This window comes from Gymnodraco acuticeps, unplaced genomic scaffold, assembly GCF_902827175.1.
Source record: "Gymnodraco acuticeps unplaced genomic scaffold, fGymAcu1.1, whole genome shotgun sequence".
Lineage (NCBI taxonomy): Eukaryota > Metazoa > Chordata > Actinopteri > Perciformes > Bathydraconidae > Gymnodraco > Gymnodraco acuticeps.
The window spans coordinates 237,273-258,095 of NW_022992037.1; the positions used below are offsets into that span (position 1 = coordinate 237,273).

The 20,823-nt window shown below is 42.5% G+C and overlaps 1 protein-coding gene across 1 annotated transcript in view; it reads left to right on the forward strand.

Annotated features, from left to right (window-relative positions):
* sv2ca (synaptic vesicle glycoprotein 2Ca) overlaps nucleotides 1–20,823 on the forward strand; it is a 38,314-nt gene that overhangs the window by 5,804 nt on the left and 11,687 nt on the right. Inside the window, exons 2-4 of the mRNA XM_034201717.1 lie at nucleotides 7–803; nucleotides 16,429–16,609; nucleotides 17,646–17,797. Of these exons, the coding sequence (XP_034057608.1) occupies nucleotides 212–803; nucleotides 16,429–16,609; nucleotides 17,646–17,797 (925 nt within the window). The 5' untranslated portion in view covers nucleotides 7–211. The remainder of the gene's footprint in view (nucleotides 1–6; nucleotides 804–16,428; nucleotides 16,610–17,645; nucleotides 17,798–20,823) is intronic.

Consider the following 20,823-nt stretch of genomic DNA (forward strand, 5'->3'; position numbering starts at 1 on the left):
TCTCAGCCTGGCCGATGACTGCCACAGCCATTGTGGGTTATCTCCTGTGGTGACTGCGGACTCAAGAGTTTTCTTCCCGGCTGCATCTCAACACCCACTGATCTCACCGTTCCAGAAAATTCCCCCACCAGCGTAAACTCACCCCTCTTGCCTCTTTATTGTACTTCTAAGTATCCCCTGAACCCCGTGCAGACCTGCTGGTGGAGCCAGAATGGAGGAAACTTACAATAACAGGACTTCCCTGTCTAAGGGGGCCAAGGACATTGTCAAGGAGGCCAAGCGGCATGCAAAAAAGAAAGTCAACAAGGTGGTGGACCGCGCCACAGACGGGTACTCGTCCCACCACAACTACAGCCGATTCGAGGACGACGAGGACGAAGATGAGGATTTCTACCGGAACCCGCCGAGGCAGGGCGGAGAGGGCAACCATGACAACGAGGAGGGCTCCAGCGATGCTACAGAGGGCCACGATGACGAGGATGAGATCTACGAGGGCGAGTACCAGGGGATCCCCTCGGATAGGAAGCAGAAGGAAGGCCAGGTGGCACTGGGACAACCCATGTCTGACGCCTCAAGGGACCGCAAGGGTCTGGAGGAGGAGAGGCAGGCGGATGAGGAGGAGCTGGCCCAACAATACGAGCTGATCATCCAGGAGTGTGGCCACGGGAGGTTCCAGTGGCAGCTGTTCCTGGTGCTCGGGCTGGCGCTCATGTCAGACGGGGTGGAGGTGTTCGTGGTGGGCTTTGTGCTGCCCAGCGCAGAGACAGACATGTGTGTGCCCAACTCCAGCTCGGGATGGCTAGGTAAGGGACCCTGTGTGTGTGTGTGAGTAGTGAATGTGCACACATGTACTTGTGCTAACACACTGAAAATACTGAAACGTTAACTTTGATTAAATGTGTTATGTCAACAGATTTCACATAACTTTATAATCCAATCTAATCCAACTTGATCTATACAGCACATTTAAAAACAACAGAGTTGACCAAAGTACAGTACATCAATAAATATATAAAAAGCAGCATAAATACATTTAGACAAAACCGATGAGACAACAAAACAAATGTAAAAGCACGAGACAATAAAACCATACTTATAGCCACAGACTGATAAACTCTCAATATTACAATTATAAGGTTAGTTGAAAGCAATAATAATAAGTAAAAGAAAATTAGGTTCAACTTAATATTATTGCTTTAAACTAACCTCATACAGTAATGTGACATTTGTAGACATAATACATTTAATTAAAGACGAGTTATCAGTTTTTCCAGTGGCGGACATGTTACTTTAATATCAATCTTAGATAGAAGGATACTATATGTATAAATGTTTGCACTTTGCTGCTGGCCTGGTGTGCTTTCTGTGTTTCAGTGCTGAACAGCATGCTGGGTACAGCTTGCTATCTGTTGCTCCCCACAGTATTAACTGTTACACTCTTGTGCCAAATTTATAACAGAAAATTGTTACTAACTGGAATTTAAATTGCCCGGGAAGTGTATAATGTAAAGACACTGTCCTGTCGTATTATAGTTAATGTAGAATGATTAATTTTGCCACTTTATTCCCTATAAGTCACATATTTGATGCACTTATTTTAACTTTCAGCTTAGTGAAACACAGACTGAATCAATATAGTACACCTTCAAATAACTAAGCAATAGTCCCCATGCTCTTAAGAGTGTCACATGATTTTAAGTGCTTAGTTCGAATCAATTCATCTCAAAGAAACAACGAGTAAGTGGACATATTCTAAGAGAGTGGCAAACTAACATACATCAATGTATAATATATGTTTTCGAAGAGGAGTTCCTTGTTGTGGTGGTCTGGCCTCCTGCAATTGGCTTTAAATGGCTCCTTACACTTTATATGTACATAAACACATTAAAATCATGGCTTGAATTTGGGTAATGTGTGCGACTTGGACTAATGGAAGGATCCCACTACTTTCTGTGGAATATTGCTTATCCTAAAAGATAAGATACTTATGCATGTTCACTCTTTAAATTGTGTTTCACATGGGTGAGGAGATTCGGTCCACTGGTCTCCATGTCCGGATTAGGAGGGGAGCGAGTATTTCCTGTGTGTTGAGCAGAAGTCCCAGCAGTCCCTATGGCTGCAGGTGTGTAATCCATCACCACAGAGCTGTGTGCAGGGGCTGACTCACGGTGTCAGTACCAGAGTGGCGAGGACATTAATTCAGGCACAAAGCCCTTAGATAGTAACTGCCACAGTGAGACATGACAATATATCAACGGCACCGCAACATCTGATGCCCAGCTGATACGACAGGGCCTTTTTCAGGAGGAGGTTGTAGCTGAAGGTTTGAGAAATGTATTTTACAGGTGGTGAATGTCCAAAATTGGAACACCATGTGATACGTAGACTATGCTATTATGAATACTTTATATTTTCATACATTTCACATTTATAGACAGTAAATGTCTGTCTCCCTGAAACATCCTTACAAGATCTTGTGTTTAATGTAGCTTCATTTTTATTTATTTTTCAAGTATCCATGTAAACTCTTTTCTTTATCTGAGCAAAGCCCTGCAGGCATTCACGCTGTACGCTCTGCTTCTCCTTGTGCGTGACTTCAACCCTCTGTCCCTCGGTCCCTCCCTCCCTCTCACCCTCCTTTCTCTATCCTCCCCCATTCTCCTCTCCTTTCTCCCACTGATTGCCCCGAGGCTCCTCCCCGTTGAGGTGAACATGATTGGTGTATGTGTGTGCGTGTGGGTGTATGTGTGTGTGTGTGTGTGTGTGTGTGTGTGTGTCTAAGCATAACCTACATGATTACTATGACCTTGTTGCCATCCATTTGTTTTCAAGAGTAATTACACTTAAATAGGTTAAATAATGGTCTTTGGGTTTAAGAGAAACCTGATTTTTTTTAAAGGTTGATTATATAGAAATGGCTGATTTCTATGTCATGTACAGGGAAATCACCTGTCTAAACTGCTTTTTATATGTGGGCAGGTGCAAGTATTGTAATGATGTGGACCAGTGGGGAAAGAAGGACAGATAAACACATGTTTTTCCTTTTTGTTAAAAAAAAAATTCCATCCAAAGTAGAACGGAAAATAACTAAAAGTATCTTCTAGTAGTCTATCGATGAAATGGTCTCTACGGCTGCAATAAAAAAAATACAATGTAAAGCCTATTATGTTATGAGGAAAGGGTGTGCCCTTCATTTTATCACTATTACAGTTAAAGCAAGTAATGGTTACAAGATAAGGTCAAATACATCTGGCTGTCATGTAAAGATTTACAGGAATAAATGCATGTGACCTCGTCCTGATTTTGTGTACATTTATGGAAATGTCCTTGGCTATCTGCAACAATAAGTTAGCTCTAAATAAAGTTGAAGGATTAACAGGCCAAAAATGTACCCAAACCCCCAAACTAATAGTTTATTATAATTTGTTTCCTAACGTACTGGACCACATATTAAGAGATGATATGTCTCCTTAGAGTTTTTAATTCACAGTCTAAAAACTTTTTACATAGATTTGAATAGAGAGAAGAGATTATACCCGCAAACTGTTGTTTACTTTCAATACAACATATTTGTAATACAGCATATCCTAGACCTTCATTTGGATATCACCAGAGTACCAGGTGAAGTTCCAAGGACTGACATGTCATGAATGCATTTTATTGCAAGTAAGGGACAGTGTGTGGTGTAAGGGAAACTTCTGTGTAGCAATGCAGTGGAAGTCACCGACTCAGGAAAGAGACACGGGAAGAGCAGGAGCTTTGATGTCAAACACTGATGGTTTATTTGGAGCTTCGGCCGGAGAATTCACATCACAAGTCACAGCAGCCACGATCTGACTGCACGGTAGAGTTGCCACGTCAATTCTGAAGAACTCTACCCCAGACCCATGTATTTAGCTAGTTCCGAGAGCATCATCAACATGCTGCATAACAAGATAAAATCATAACACCTCTATCAGCTGACGCCAACAGGCAGGAACAGGGAGACAGAACACTGAGAGCACAGCAGCCAAGGTTATGAGGTGCGTGTGCTCAGTCAGGACAGTTTGAACTGATAAACTGGGTCAAAGTTATGGGCCTTGTAAAATATTCCCCAACATGTGGTAATACACTCTTTGATTGATTGATTGATTGACTGAACATTTTATTAACAGATTGCAGAATGGGTACAATAAAGTACAGCTCAATACACACAATTGTTAAGGGGATGCAGACCAGATAAAGACTTCCGTCTTGTTTACATTAGGGTCTCCCATTTTAATTCACCATAACATATATGACATACATGACATACAGATAGACAGTACTGTTACATCTAGACATTTATGACATACCAGATCTACAAATATACAGTACTGTTTGTGAGTCTAAAAAGAGTCTAAAAAGAGAGTATATACATTGGGGGGGTGTGGGAAACTGTATATTGTAGGGGGTTAGGTTTGGACATTTACAGGGGCCAGTTTCGAATTGCAGTCTCCCGTAGGTGCTCTTTTAGAGAGGTTTTGAAGGAGGGTAGTGATTCACATTCCTTTACAGCTGTGGGTAGGGTGTTCCACATTGTTGTGGCATAATTGCGAAACGTGTTTCGTCCCTTGTTTGAGCCAAATCTGGGTTTAACATGATTTGTGGAGCTCCCTCTGGTGTTGTGGTCGTGGTATTCACTGACCTTTGGGAAGTATTTTGACATGTGGGTACCTTAGTGGTGTAGTGTATCTTGTAGACCAGGCCCATTGCAAGTTGCTGTACTCTGTCGTCTACTCTAAGCCATTCTAGGTTGTCAAAGTGGGCAGAGGTGAGGTGGGTTCTAGTAGTAAGGTCAAGCAGTAGTCTGACCAGTTTGTTTTGTGATGTTTGTAATTTAGTTTTTAGCGCCTTTGAGGTGCTTTGGTACCATGAGGTGCAAGCATAGTCGAAGTACCCTTGAATGAGTGCTCCTGCCAGAGTCTTCAGGGTATTCTTGTTTACCAGAGAGGAGATCCGGTACAAGAATCTAGTTCGTTGGTTGACTTTTTTGATTACATTGGATGCCATTTTGTCACAGGAGAGATTTGCCTCTAGTATGGAACCTAGCAGTGACGTGCGGTGAGGTTCATGGATGGTGAGGCACTGACTCTTTCAGAGTCAGATTTACAAATATTATATTCTGACCTTAATCGAAATATTCTGTTATTTTCAAAAGCTTTTTTGGTTTGATGTTTCGATTCATTTTAAACAGACCGTTCAACAAAAGGATACCCACAATCTAAATATTGGATTTTTCTTTCTTAGAACCAATTTTCATTACCAATGTGGTCTTACCTTGACTTGAAGATGAAGTCCATGCTATCCTTCTGGACAACAATCTCTATTACTTTTTTGTAAAAGTCCTCCTTATCTTCCTCTAGTTTCAAAAGTCTAGTTTGTTGTTCGCGTCTATACCGTCTCTGCGTAGAATAACAGTAGCAACAAGGACCTGTGGGCTCACGTGCGCCCCCTTCAGTGCGGCAGAGGTTATGGCTGCCTCCCCTGGTGCTTTTTTCATTGCCGTGTACGGCGAGCCTAAATATCATATACGTGAAATAAGTTATTTAGAGACTATGGATGGCGAGGATAAATGTAATAAAGGGATCTACAAACATTACATTGGTGACTAACAGTGAGATGGTAACAGGCATGCGCTTAGGGCCCGCTTTCCAGCCAGTTTCTGTGAGGTGACGCATTCTGAGGTGAGGCAGAGCTCATCTGTGCCTCACCTTACCACACAGTAACTGGCTTGAGCGCGCTCACAAAATAAGTGCCCGCGCTAAATTAGTGCCCGCGCTCCAGCAAGTTACTGTGGGCTTACGTGAGGCAGAGCTCGTCCCCGCCTCACTCCTCATCGCTCCCATGTAGTTGTAGCGGAGCTCTGCAAATTTGCTGATTTTGACTATAAAAAGCGATTGGAATCATACATAAATCACACTTACAACACAGATCAGTGGAGACATTTTATTATTATTACTATTTAGTTTTTCTTTAGTTATTTTTCCGTTACATTGTAGTATGGCCAGTCTATGAGTATGACAGGTGAGGCTCTGCCTCCCCTGACTGCACGTCGCTGGAACCTAGGTATGTAATTTCATCTTTCCTTGTGACAATATTGTCACCCACTGCAACTGAGAAGCCGTCGGTCTTGCTGAGTTTGTTTTTTGAACCGAAGAGAATGGACTCTGTTTTACCCAGGTGTAATGATAGTTTGTTATCGGCGAGCCAGGTGCAGATTCTGCCGAGTTCCGAGCTGAGGGTTTTTTCAACCTGCAACTTGTTCCTGTCAGAGACCAGCAGGGCTGAGTCGTCCGCGAACAGGAACAAGTTGCAGTCGCAAGCTGACGACATGTCATTTGCATAAATTAGGAACAGTAACGGTCCTAGTATGCTTCCTTGTGGAACACCACAGCTCACTGGGAGGGGGGGGGGGGGATAGAGTACCGTTTACCTCCACCATCTGTTCTCTCCCCTCCATGTAGGATTGCATCCAGCTCACTGATAGACTATCAAAACCAATTGCTTTTAGCTTGTCAATCAGAATGGAGTGATTGACAGTGTCGAAGGCCTTTTGTAGGTCGAGCATAACCATGCTGCAGTATTTTCCCGCGTCCACCTCTTGTTTGATGTGGTCGTTCAAATAGAGAAGGCATGTGTCAGTGGAGTGGGATGTTCTAAAGCCAGATTGGAATTCGTAAATTAGATTTTTTTCCGCGAGGTACTTTCGACCTGTTCGTATTCTATTTTTTCCATGACTTTCGAGATGGAGGTAAGTATAGAAACAGGGCGGTAATTGCCTGGGTCCAATTTGCTGCCCTTTTTGTGCAGGGGGGTTACTGTCGCAATTTTGAAGTCTTTGGGTACGTGTCCCTGTTTTATGAAGAGGTTTATTATGTGTGTGATGACTGGGGTGATGGCGGCTGCTGAGTCTCTGAGGAATTTGGAGGGGATATTGTCATGGCCAGTGGCCTTGTTAGGTTGGAGGGCGCTCAGTTTTTTGTGTACCTCAGCTGTTGTTACCATTACTAGTTTGAAATCATCTTTGCGGACCCCTAGGTTATTGTAGTAGGCTAGGATGTGTTCTGCCCCAAAATGCCCTGAGTGGGAGGGTAGTTTATTTACCACAGTTATGGCTATGTTTGTGAAGAAAATGTTTAAGTAATTGGCCACATCCAGCTTGTCTGTGATGAGCGTGTTATCTGTCTTTATGTTTATGTTTGAAAATCTGGTTTTAAGTTTTTTACTGCAGCCTAGTTGATTATTGAGTAAACTGCTCCAGTTTATTTTTGTTTTCCTCAGTTTTGTTATTGATGAAATTCTTTTTTGCAGTTTTGATCATGGAGTTTACGTAATTTCTTAGTCTGTTTCTTTGCAGTTTGAGTTCAGTCACGTGGGCTTGGAGTTCACTGCTCGAGCTTTTGGTAAGCTTTGGCTGACTTTTACGAAACTCAGAGCATTTTTTGTCTCTGGTTTTCATAGCGGTCAGTATGCCGGAGTGCATCCACGGTTCAGCGCGATTTTTTACCCTGGTGGTTCTTAGGGGGGCCAAATCATTGAGTATTGCAGAGAATTTGGTTTTGAAACCAAGCCATGTTTCTTCAACCAGTGTACCACTGAGCTCCTCTGACCAGTCCAGGCTCTCCAGTTCTAGGTTAAAGGCCTCACTAGAGTAGGTTTTGAGGTCTCTAGTTGTGACTCTTTTGTGACAGCCGGCCTTTTGTTTTTGCTTTTTGCGGGTACAGAATATCATATAATGATCGCTTAACCCGCATGCTATAACCCCTTTACTGGAGATCCCGGACCTGTCAGAGGTCAGAAAGAGATCAATGGTAGTCTGTGTTGATTCACATACCTGGGTGGGTTGGGTGATTAGCTGGCTGAAGCCGTGCAGATCACAAAACCTACTGAAGGACTTGAAGACGGGTGCATCTTCTTCTGACTTTTCCTCCCTGATACAAGAAACGTTGATGTTTTGTTAGATCCACCTGAGCTGAACTCCCATCAGAGTTGGATTGTTCAGCTCCATTAACCAAATAACAGGCAGAGACAGAGGCAAGCTGCACGGCCTGAGCTCAGTGTAATGGGATAATGAAGTATAGGAAAAGCCAAGGCCTGAACTGGATGGATTACTTCAATTCTGATTAAATTACAGAATTCAGTCCCACTATAGGAATCTTTAATACTACTGGGGAAAGGATGGATAGTTGGGATAGGAGGGGTTGAAAAAGAGTGGACGCTGAGGGAAGGAAACATGAAGGGAAAACCTGCGCTGTGAGATGCAATATGTGTGATGAACAGGGGTTAGGAGAGGAGGAGGGACAGATTTGAAGCAGAGAGATTGCCAAGTTAAAGAGGTGTAATGGGGAATGTAGTGTGGGTGGATGGGAGCAGAGGGGTGGGAGATTGGTGGTATTACACCAACTCTGTGAGGGAGAGACTCAGCTATCTTCTCAGACACAACAGACAATGGGAACACATCACCCTATCATTACTTATTTGTTCTCTTGGGTTGTCTTTTCGCTGCTGAAACTCCCCTCATTTCAACTTGGCTCTTCTTTTTTTCATTTTACATCCTGCTATCCGTCTCTGCCATCGATACTTTCCCTTCATCCTTGCTTCCCCCTCTTTTAAAGGGGACCTATCATACAAAATGCACTTTTTCATGTATTTTATACATAAACACGTGTCCCCTCTGTGTAAAGAGATTCTGAAAGTATCAGGAAAAAAGATTCGCTCACTTTCTGTCCTGATCCATTTATATAAAAACCTGTCTGAAAATAAACTGATCAGATTTTGGCCACATTATGATGTCATAACGATTTTTTTGGCTTGTGTAACCATTAGCCAATCACCAACCAGGTAACCCCCCCCCCCCCACCTTATCACCTGGATCTCCTCCTAGAGCACCATTGTGTTCTTTTTAACCAAATATCTCTCAGAGGGGCGTGGTGAGGGGCTCCTTATCTTCATCTAAAGTAACAGACAGAGAATCAGCACTTTTGAAACAGGGCTGAAACAGAGGGGATTATGGGATGCTGCAATGATCTGTTTGGTATTTCAAGCCAAACACTTCAGAGACATGTTTTATATATCTGAGACCTCTAATATATTGATGAAAAACAGTATAATAGGGGACCTTTAATCTCATGTACCTTTGTATTTCTTGGGCTTCTTTATGTCCTACTCTCGGTCTCCTTTCAGGAGTCTACCTCTTTGTCTCTTTTCTTTTCCTGTCCCCCCCCCCCCCCCTCTTTGGCCCTGTCTGTGTAAACCAGCTGACAGGCTGTGGTGGGCTCTGTGGTCCAGGGGCAGCTGAGCATGGCTAAACTGCAGTAAGATCGCAGCGTCACTGCAGAGATTACACTACTGGAGAAGTGCAGCTCCACATTGTGTTGAAGAATGTGTGTGTGGAACAGAAATGGGGGACGTATGTGACAGGACTGTGTGTGTGTGTGTGTGTGTGTGTGTGTGTGTGTGTGTGTGTGTGTGTCTGTGTGTGTGTGTGTGTGTGTGTGGTGTGTGTGTGTGCACGCACGCACGCATATGGACCAAACCTGCTGCCACCAGCAATATCAGGCAGTAGTCAACCATGTCTAACTGGTCGCTCTTATCAGGGGTTCATAGCACCACTGTATTTCATGTGAATTATCCACAGTCTTTAATGTAATGAAGGTTGTATCATTACTGATGCTGAGAGTCATTTTAAACCCTGCGCTCTAAGCCCTACAATAGGTTACTTTCATATAGGTTTCATTGAAAATCCTGCCCCCACTGATATGACTTAAATCTGTAACAAAAAGCTTCAATCTCTTTTTCTGCGGAGGAGGCAGAAGACGGAGGCATGAATCCGATCAAACTGACACGATGTAGTACAAATGTGATTACACGCTGCTCAGTGTAAAGGAGCTGATGACAGTGAGGCAAAGAGGAAACTTCAAGCAAATAAATGAGTGGGAAGCACACAGGAGAAGAGAGGAATGGCAGAGGAGATGGGAGAAAAGGAGGAGAAATGAGAAGTGAGCCAAAACATTGGAAAAGCAGTAGTAGTAGAACCTTTATTTATCCAGGAAAATCAATTAAGAACAAATTCTCATTTACAATGATGACCTGACACAATAGGAGAGGACACAAGCTGAGAAAAAGAGAAATGGAGGAAAGGTTGGGAAGAGAGGCACAAAAGGGACAAGGAGGGGGGATAAGAAGTGATTGAGTGAAACAAAGAGAAGATGTAGGAAAATATCTAGTACGATAGCGACACCGTAGCATACCCCACGCACGCTGCTGTGTCATAGTATCATCATTATGAATAAAACAGGACGGGTGTTTTGTGTGATGCTGAAGCAGTTTGCAGCGCTAAGAGTGAAGAGCATCAAAGCATGAAATCAGAGAAGAGGTCGTGATGCAGCTCGGCGCTCCCACGGCTCTCAGGGGGCTCCTCAGATGTGACAGGACAGAAAACACTGCACCAGGGCCTTCCCCTTCCTCCCCCTCTTCCCTCACATCCTCTCACCCTATCTTGCAATTACTCAACTCTCCTCCTTCATTACCTTTTTCTCTATTTTATAACCACCCTCTACCATCCCTCATTTATTTTGCTCTTTCTTCTTCTGCTCACATCTCCTTGCGTTTGTGATGTATACATATTCATTTTTGATCTCCCATTAGTTCCCCAGTGGCTGCTTTAGCTACACCAAAAAGAGATTAAATGTATTTGTTATATTTTAATCTGGGAATTAGATTTAGCTCCTGGTCCGGTGTGTGTGTGTTTGTGTATGATTGTGGCAGTGTTTTACTCCATGTCTTATTCCTTGGAATTTGGCTTGCGTTTATAGAGAGCTTGTGACTGCTGAATATTAACCATTCCTGGAGATGTGTTTTGACATCTCAGCGGAGTGTCATGGGGCAAAACCTTTTGCTTCTGCCTGAGATGTCTCCTGACACCCTGTCATTCTCTGATGGTGCTCAGAGTCTATATGGGTCATCAAGTCAAAACTCAGCTGTATTTCACACTCGTACGGTGACAAGTCTGCACCGGTTGGCATCCATTCAAGTTGTTTTACTTCTGACGCATCTTATCAATGCATTAAACAGTGTGCATTCCTCCTGTTCAAAGATGACCATTAACACTGAACACAATGTTGAGCTCAAGTCTATTGATTCACTCCTTCTATGTAGTCTGCAGGCTTCAGAAAATACCTACATTTACAGTATAGCCCCACTAAATCAATGACATGGCAGTAATGGGTGATAGCACTCAGGAAAGGGGTTTAATTAAATACAATACTCTGGTTGAAGCTTTTGTGGTCCAACCTTATCATTTCCAATTGGCGCAGTATTGACCGATGGACTGTAGCCTGAGCATCAGTCTGATGAAAGGTTAAAACAGAAATGGTTTATGGTAACCATCCACTAGAAAAGGGGCGGGAACCTTTTTCCTCTCAAGGGCCATTTCAATTTTTACAACATCCTCTGAGGGCCGTACAAATTATTGAACTCAACCTCTGCTTAAAAAAACAAAAATCACAGCTCATTCATTTCCCCTTTCTTTCATGTTGTGCAAAGAAAAAGCAACCTCTTAATCCAGATATATTTGACTCATGCATGCATTCAGGTGCACGGTTGTGGCATGACCACCAAAACAGAAATATATGGACACAAGATGTGTGCAAATGTATTTAGTATCCTATCCATGTGAACATGATTTAAGTAGGGGGTGGACCTCACCTCCTCTAGGGGGTCGGGGACATGCTCCCCCGGGAAGATTTTTTTAAGTTAAAAGCATCAATCTGGTGCACTTTGAGAGCACAATTAAGAGATCTATGGATACATCTCTCAACATCCAGATTATTTTTTGCTTTATGGATATTTTACAAATCACTCCCCTTTTAAACTATATTCTTGTTTATTAATAACAACTTTTTTTTTTTACTGTCATATAGTATTTTATACCTGTTTACTTTATTCTCTTATTTTTGTATAACTATAATGATCATATAAAGATGTGCCTTTACCTCACTGGTTGTAGAAAAAGCTTCTTATATTCGTTAGCATAGCTAGCTAACCAGATGTTAATAACAACAAAGCTATTGACTGTATGATCAGTATGACAGATGAACAGATCGCCACTGGGATTACAACTAAAGACACAGCCACGTAAAAACTGTGGCATGTGCCGGAGTGGCGTTCTGGTGCTCTCCGTCAGAACTGCACCCCTGTCAGACGAGAAATATACCACGTGATGACACGTTATCACGTGTAGTTGTTACACACGTTGTAGTGTAGACGGGCCGTAACGGCCCGTCTACACTACAGGCGTCGAAAAAGCTTGAAGCTGGGCGTGTCTGAGGCTTGGCGATTTTTTGCGAGCAACGCGACCAACAACCAATCACATGAATCTCCCGCCCCCGACATACAAAGCAATAGCAATTTTAAAACGAAGTAAACTGGATATAAAATCCCCAAACAGGCGAAAACCTACCAGTTTCATCCACTGTCTCTGCCACCCCCCTCCTCCGGTTTGTATCCCGGTAGATGAACAGAGACTGATCATACAGCACCGGGTGATTCACTACCGCTATAATGAATTTTCCCTCCATTTTTTTGAATATGAGGAAATGACCTGCGTAGTCTCTCCCAGCATACACGCGGTTTGATTGGCTCGCTTGTACTGGCAGATTTGCATACACGGGATTTCATTGGCTGACGCCAGCTTCGAGCAAGCATCGAGCCTCAAAAGTTGAACATTGTTCAACTTTTGACGCCGATAGACGCTCGCGATGCTTGCAACGCCTTGCCATGCTACCCACAATGCAGTTCGGTGAAGTTTGAAAATATCCTACGTCACCCTATTCAAATGAATAGGCGAAGCGTTGAAAGCATTTTTTTACGCCTGTAGTGTAGACGGGCCGTAAGGCTCGTGTTGTGTTCAAGGACCCTGACCTTGGCCAGGAAAAACAGGCTGTCGCTTGTTTATTTTTTTTGCGGTCTAGATTTCTTTATTTTATTTTTTTTGCGTGTGTTTATAAATTACCTCGAGGGCCGTATCGAATGGTCTCGCGGACCGTATACGGCCCGGAGGCCAGAGGTTCCCCACCCCTGCACTAGAAGCACAGAACAAAATTACACCACATGCACACTTTTTGTTACAGTGGTGATGTATACTGAACATACACTGAACAAAAATATAAACGCAACACTTTTGTTTTTGCTCCCATTTTTCATGAGATGAACTCAAAGATCTAAAACATTACACAAAATAACCATTTATCTCAAATATTGTTCACAAATCTGAAAAAATCTGTGATAGTGAGCACTTCTCCTTTGCCGAGATAATCCATCCCACCTCACAGGTGTGGCATATCAAGATGCTGATTAGACAGCATGATTATTGCACAGGTGTGCCTTAGAATGGCCACAATAAAAGGCCACACTGAAACGTGCGGTTTGGCTTTATTGGGGGGGGTCTGGGGGGGGGGTCCGAAAACCAGTCAGTATCTGGTGTGAGGGGTAGGGGTAGGGTAGCATGTTTTACAGAAAAACCTAGCTGCTAATAATAATAATAATAATAGGTTTGTGTAGAATGTCTCATCATCAGTGTGCGTCCATTTCATCAGTGTGACTTTGAAGGGCTTTTTAACCTCAGGTTTTGCTGCAGTGTAGTGACTGCTTGGTTCCAGTCCAAAAGCTTCATAAAATGTGACGGCATCATTCTGACATCACACTGAAGGTGAACTGTGACTCATTATCACATGACAAAGAAATTCCTCTTGGGGAAAAAGACACAAGGTTATGAAACATGTAACTTTATGACATGACAGCTTAATGCCACACAAACTACCTTTTGGTGTTTTGGTGATGAGACTGACCTCATAAGTCTGTGCTATTTTGGGATTTTATCACACTTTTGTTCTTTCCTCTCTGCTGGTGCGGGCACTGCTGACGTCATGTGCAGCAAGTCTGACAGAACGTCAATAAATTCATTACGTAATAATGGACCGTCCTGTGAGGGATGTAGTTAACTGTTTTATTGCTCTGTTTGTTAAGGGCATTAAAAACACAGAAATCTGACGTTCTTTTTGTTCTGTCTGTTGTACTAGTTTCTCTGAGTGACACAAACCAAAAAAACTATTTATTGTTTGGTATGGAAAGTTGAGTGCTGAAACTAAATAAAAAAGCCTCTGGATGTTTGGATGCATGACAATTAAATGGGTGGCCAGTGGGTGTTTCCCTCTGCCCTGTGTATCTATCCTATTCTTAATGAAGCAGAAATGAACTGAAGACTCCCGTTACATTTAGAATTGAATTTATGGTACCTTCGGGCAAGTATCTACAGTAGATGGCTGCCAAATGTGACAGATAGCCGGGTTTTGACCCCTGAAGCGAGAGAGTCCAACAGATATCTGCTCACAGCAGAGGAGCAGAGACCTGACTGCAAACATTAGAAAGGAAATGCATCTCGCTATTAAGATTATTGTAATGGGATGAACAAAGTGTCCCTACGGCTGAGGCATATCACTAAATATATGACTGCAACTTTTACATTCTCTTCTTTGTGTTGGGAACTATGAATACAAATATCCTCTCTTAACCAGGAGTATGTGTCTGTATTTGTCTGGATATGGATGCAGACAAAACATTGCTTTAATATTATCAAGGAAGAGCAACTTCAAAACATACATTTTTTATATTCCAGCCATGTCTGTAATGCATTATTAGAAGGACAAGTGTCACAATGGTAATACTACATCGACATTTCTAAACACAATTTTTGTTGTTGTTGCAATGCTCATAGTGTTATACTCATCCTATAGTTATAATACATTACATTGTGATTATAAGTTACTTTGTTTGCTTTAAAGGTGGGGTAGGTAATTTTGGAGAAACCAGCTCGAGTGCGCTCCAATTTGAAAATACACAACCGGAGAAAATCTGGCACTTCCTTACAGAGCCCCTCCTCCAACACACATGAACGCGCACATGACCAATGAGAGCACGAGATATAAATCATTAAGTATATTGTGTTTTTACAACTATAATTATACTGTGTGCTGTAAGTAGATTAAAGTGTGTTAAAGGCATATTTATAATGCATTGAAGACATGGGTGTTATAGAAAGTGTTAAGCAGACGATGCATGTCCATGAAGGATGCTCACCACCACGCAGTGCCACACAGACTAAAGCAGTAATGATGGAGTGCTCTCCACAGAGTACAATCATGATGATCAGTAAGATAAATCAATGTTGTTTTGTTGGAGCATTGATCCCATTTGTGATGAGAGAAATTAAAAGACAGCCGAGTGCCCCTTTGTGAAGTCAGCCTGCATTATCGTTCACATTTGTCTCCCCATTGATCAGAGCCTGTTTTACACACTGTATTTACTTGTCAACGTGAGAGAGTGTTACCGGGGCCCTAGGGTTTTCAATCAGGTTCATTGTCTATAGTCCGTGGCAGTGCTCCAATTGGTAGCATCTACTGTAGCAGGACCCCTAATATTCATTTAGAAATTGTACAGTAATCTAATTTTCTCAGATTTATAGGTCTATGTAATTTTGGGAATGTGTGTGTTTAAATAATTTAGACTGATATAGCAATTACATCTAAGAGCAGTCTATTTCTCTCTTTTTAAAATGGCATCCCCATCTATAAGTGTATCATCACATCCCATATGTCATTGAACTAATTGCCTGGTTCAAATTCAGCGGCGCAAACTTAATGTTGCTCAATTTTTTAGTTGGACACTTCACCGTTTGCCAGCAGCGGCACATTTAGAGGACACATTTCCTAAAATAGTTATTGGCTAAGAGTCAGTACTACTTACACTTTACTACTTAGAGGGAGACATTAATGTTTTATTCCTATATTCACTTAAATGAGAATCATATTTTTGGTGAATATGATACAAGTGTAAAAAGGTAAAGGTAAATTAGCTGCAGCAGAGAACTTTCTGAACCATGTTAAAGTATTTATAATCAACATTTTACATAACTGTAACAAAGAGACATATTGGGCATATGTGAGGTGTCCAGTAACATGACTCCAAAATAATATTTATGATGCTCGATATATAGATAATCAGATGTTTGCTACATTTTTCATGGTAATAATATATCAGTGCTGTGTTCACAGTTTGTTTGTCTTGCTCCCTGTTGGCCAAACAAATATCATGTATTGCAGAATTAATGATGTCCCCAAAGAGCTTTGTTAAGATAATCTAGCAAATCACACAGACAAGTGCAGGAGGTGATTCAGATAAATCGAGAAGACTGGCACTCAGATAATCCTCATTAAGTGACCAATAAGAAACTTCCTAAACATTGGCAATACCAAAACATACAACCTCATAAACATATGCACAAGAAGACATGTGAGGTATTGTATTTCAAGGCAAATACAAACCATATCCTTCTCCCCTCCTATTTTCCAGGCAGTGTGGTTTACCTGGGGATGATGGTTGGAGCGTTCTTCTGGGGAGGAATGTCTGACAAAGTGGGCCGCAGACAGTGCCTCCTCATCTGCATGTCCACCAACGGCTTCTTCGCCTTCCTGTCCTCTTTTGTCCAGGGATACGGCTTGTTCCTTGTTTGTCGTATCTTTGCAGGCTTTGGGTAAGTTTCTGGAAAAAGTCCTCATGTGTTGATGAGGACGGCAAGTTTAATTCATTCCTGAAATATCAGGTCAAATATTTACACTAAGGCAGCTCAAAAAATCTCCTTCTGTGGGAACGCTATGGTTGCATTATCTGAATATCTACAGCATACTGTATGTTCAAATGTGCATCAGGGCTAAAGCAGTGATTGGACAGAAACTAGGAGTGTTTATATACTGTAGGCCTGTCTATCTAGTTTTCCTTATACTGCCAAGACTTCGTAGTTTCTGACTTTTCTTTTTCTGAGGGTTTACTATAGATCTATCTGTCTGTCACAATGTACATTTATCATTCCTGCAATGCGGAGCAGAGCAGTAAAGGCTATAACAAGCTAAAGTGTAAGATGTCATAGCCAGAGACAAGACATTTCAATATACAGTTTTTCAATCTTCGTATAATCTGTTAAATAACCAGATTGTGTCTGAGTGTGTAATGATGAAAATTCCACCAGAGACAGACTGTGTACCCTCTTACTACATTAAAACATGGTGGAGATGGTGATTTATCATATCCTCTTCTTTGACAGAGTAACTGTCCCTTTAAGAGCTAATTCAGTAATTGCATCTGTGCCGTTCCCTAGAGACCTCCAGAGTAATTGAAAAGGTTGTTCAAACTGCCAATACGACCTGCGCCTCTGAATTATGAGAAACTGGCTCTGAGGATGTTATTTGTATTAAGTTCGAGGAGAGAAATATGCTTAGTCGTGCTTAAATGTTGCTGACTTGGTCTCCTTTGATGATTTAGCAATGAAGCCTCTGTTTTTTTCTATTAAAATGGAAAACAATCCAGAAAACACTTTAAACGCTGAATAACAATTTTTCACATTTAATCCAATTACAATATTGTTTTGGCAGTGTTTGATTTGTCATGCTTGACCACAAATAGGTCACAATCATGAATGCAAAGGGGAATAAATAAAGACTAATTAAGTTAACTTTCTGTCCTGGTTTCTGCCTTACTCCCACTAATTTTCCCATGTTCTCTGGTTCTTGCAGGATAGGAGGTGCTGTGCCCATCGTTTTCTCCTTCTTTTCAGAGGTGTTGTCCAGGGAGAAAAGAGGAGAGCACCTCAGCTGGTTGTGTATGTTCTGGATGATCGGAGAGATATATGCCTCCGCTATGGCCTGGGCCATCATACCACACTATGGTGAGTGTATCGGTCAGAAAATATAGTAATACCTAGCTTTCAAGGCTTGTGCTTTCTACAGAAAAGGAAAACAGGACAATCATGAGTTGTGTAAAAGTTGTATCAAGTAAAGGGGCCGTAACAGGATTAAGTTTGGCATATAACAAGCTTGGCAATGTGACTTTATGCGAAGCTCCCGACTACAGGTTAGACAATGTAAGGCTTCCCTGTTACTGTGGGTTGAGGTGCTAGTTTTCTCTGCTATGGGAATCAATCATCTAATGGCTGTGAGTGGCTGCAGGCTGTGCGAAGCAGAGGTTAAGAGATGAACATACGCATGGATACCACAGAGCAGATGCATGGGTGAGGGTGTGTCTGTAGGGGAGAGAGAGCTGTGATTTATGACAATACCGCATCAGCTGCACTCGTCGAAAAGAAAGATAAAGAAGGGAATTAGATTTTGTCCTCTCCTTTTCTCCTGCCCTTATTCCTTAAACTTCTTTCCTGTTATTTTTAACCTGCTTTCCCTTCCTTTTACTGCCCCCCATCTCATCCTGGATTGTACTCATCTCATCTCTCTGACTAACTCTGTCCTTCCTTTTATTACCTCTCCTCTCTCGCAGCTCTCTGTCTCTGCAGTGTTCTTCTTGATCAAGCATAATTAGGTTTTTATCCTTGCTCTAATAGGACAAAGCTACAGCTAGCGGTGATTTATGACCAGACCAAGCTGTGACGTCATTGGGAGAGAGACAATGTGTGTGTGTGTGTGTGTGTGTGTGTGTGTGTGTGTGTGTGTGTGTGTGTGTGTGTGTGTGTGTGTGTGTGTGTGTGTGTGTGTGTGTGTGTGTGTGTGTGTGTGTGTGTGTGGGGGGGGGGGGGGGTGCGATTGATGATGACAGGTCTTCTTCAAGGGAAATTGAAGGCAATAACATCTGACATTGTAAGAGGTCCTCTGAGTTAACACACACAAAATGGCACAAGGGAACAAGCGAAAGGTTAATCATGGAGTTTCCCATTAAGGACTACTCACTTACTTAAATAGATGCATACACACATGCACTAATGCACACACAGCTGTAGATCTGCTCACATGGCTGAAGGACTCAAATAACCCTCTGAAACCAGAACGAGTCTTCATGAGGAAACTCTGCTGTCAGATCTGGTGATATTGTATTGAAGGGATGGTAGTGGCCTTACTTTGCTCTTATTCTCTCTGACACTCACTACCACTCTGCCTCTCTTTCTCTCAGTGGGAACTACGTGTCTCGCATACATACTCCAGCGCTCACCAGTGGTTTTTATGTTTTCCCTAAAGTGCTGCAGTGCCTGCCACCAACAGCACTACAGTGTGTGGGCCCAAATGCCTCCTGCAGAGATACCTTTATGTCTTTGCAGGAAGACATAAAGGTATCAGTGGGTTATGATACGAGTGCCTCAACACTGGTGTTTAATACACCATTACGGCTCTCATTTATCCACCTAATGTCTTCTAAAAAAACCTGTTCGACTCACAGCTGGGGCCCTGAAGGAGGTCTGCTCAGCACAGATCCCCATCACACTGCAGAGAGAGTTTGAGTAGTTTCATCGCTGCCAAGAAAGCCCACCACGATAGCAACCCCATTACACAGTGCTGAGATCTACAGATCAAAGATTAAATACCCCCCGGAGGACTTCACATCGTGGTCAATTAAATGGTACTCCTCTGCTAGTACTACATTATGCCTGTCAAGCAGACTAAGGAATTATATCTTTATATATACTTTCTGCAAACCATGATAGCACTTTTACATGTGTAAAAAAAAAGGTATGTATCTGAAGCCAAAAGCATGTTAGCTTAGCTTATAGCATAAACACAAAACAGCTGGAAACTTTAAAAAGGCTTTTAAAGCCATCTTAAAATATGCCTTTTCTGGCATATATCTATCTATCTATCTATCTATCTATCTATATCTATCTATCTATCTATCCAGTGGCGTTTCTAGGTGTACAAAACTGGGGGGGCAGAAAGAGGTCGGGGGAGAGAGAGAGAGAGAGGGGGGGGGGACAGAGAGAGGGAGGAGAGAGAGAGGGGGGGCAGAGAGAGGGGGGGAGGAGAGAGAGAGGGGGAGTGTCAAATGACATACTGAAGACCACAGGAGCAACACTGTGAGCGCATACATTTACGTACACAGTGTGGGGATGTCATAGTAATGCACCTTCATACATGGAGTAAAGGTCACCATCACAAAGTAATTCTTAACAATAACAACAACCGTAATGCTTTAGCATTAAAACACCATAGACTGTAAATATAAGGAAAACACAGACACTCATCACCGAGGTCACAATATCAATCGATCCACCAGAGGCAAAACACAGAAGATCAACAAAATATATGACATAAATGAACTTACCAAAGCTGAAGGCTCACTTGAAAATAAAAGCGGCACGGCGGTCCTTCCTCTGACAGAATGTGTCTATCACTTTGGGGATGAAGTCCTGTAGTTGCTGGATCAACTGGCTTTCAATTGAAAGCATGGCCAATGCGTTAAGTCGCGGCTGTCCCATGGTGTTGCGAGTGAAAGTCTTTATCCTTTTGAGGGTGGAAAAGTTCCTCTCTGACTCGGATGTCGTCATCGGAGTTGTCACTATTATTTTGACCAAAATAACAGTCTCAGCAAACGTTTCCTCCAAGTTGTTCTCGTGAATGGATTTCAACAGAGACAGGGCAGTGTTTCCAGTGTGAAGCTCACTGTGGCGGTAGAGCGTGGTCAGCTCAGACTTCAACTTCTCCTTGTTTCCCAACGCAGGCCACAGTTTCACGGCGCAGTCAAGCTCAGGTGTAGGAAATGACAGGACATGATGTGGGAAGAATGAGCTGTCAACAAGCTTTGCAGCGATCAAATGGTCACTCTGTGAGAACCTCTGTTCCACCTGTGAGATGACTGTGTCACAAGCCTCCTTCATCACCGGCGCTGTGCTGCTGACTCGTCGGCCTGGCTCGTCTGTTCCATCATGAGCAGTGGCGGCCAATGCATCAGTTTTCTGCCTCATTTTCTGAACATTTT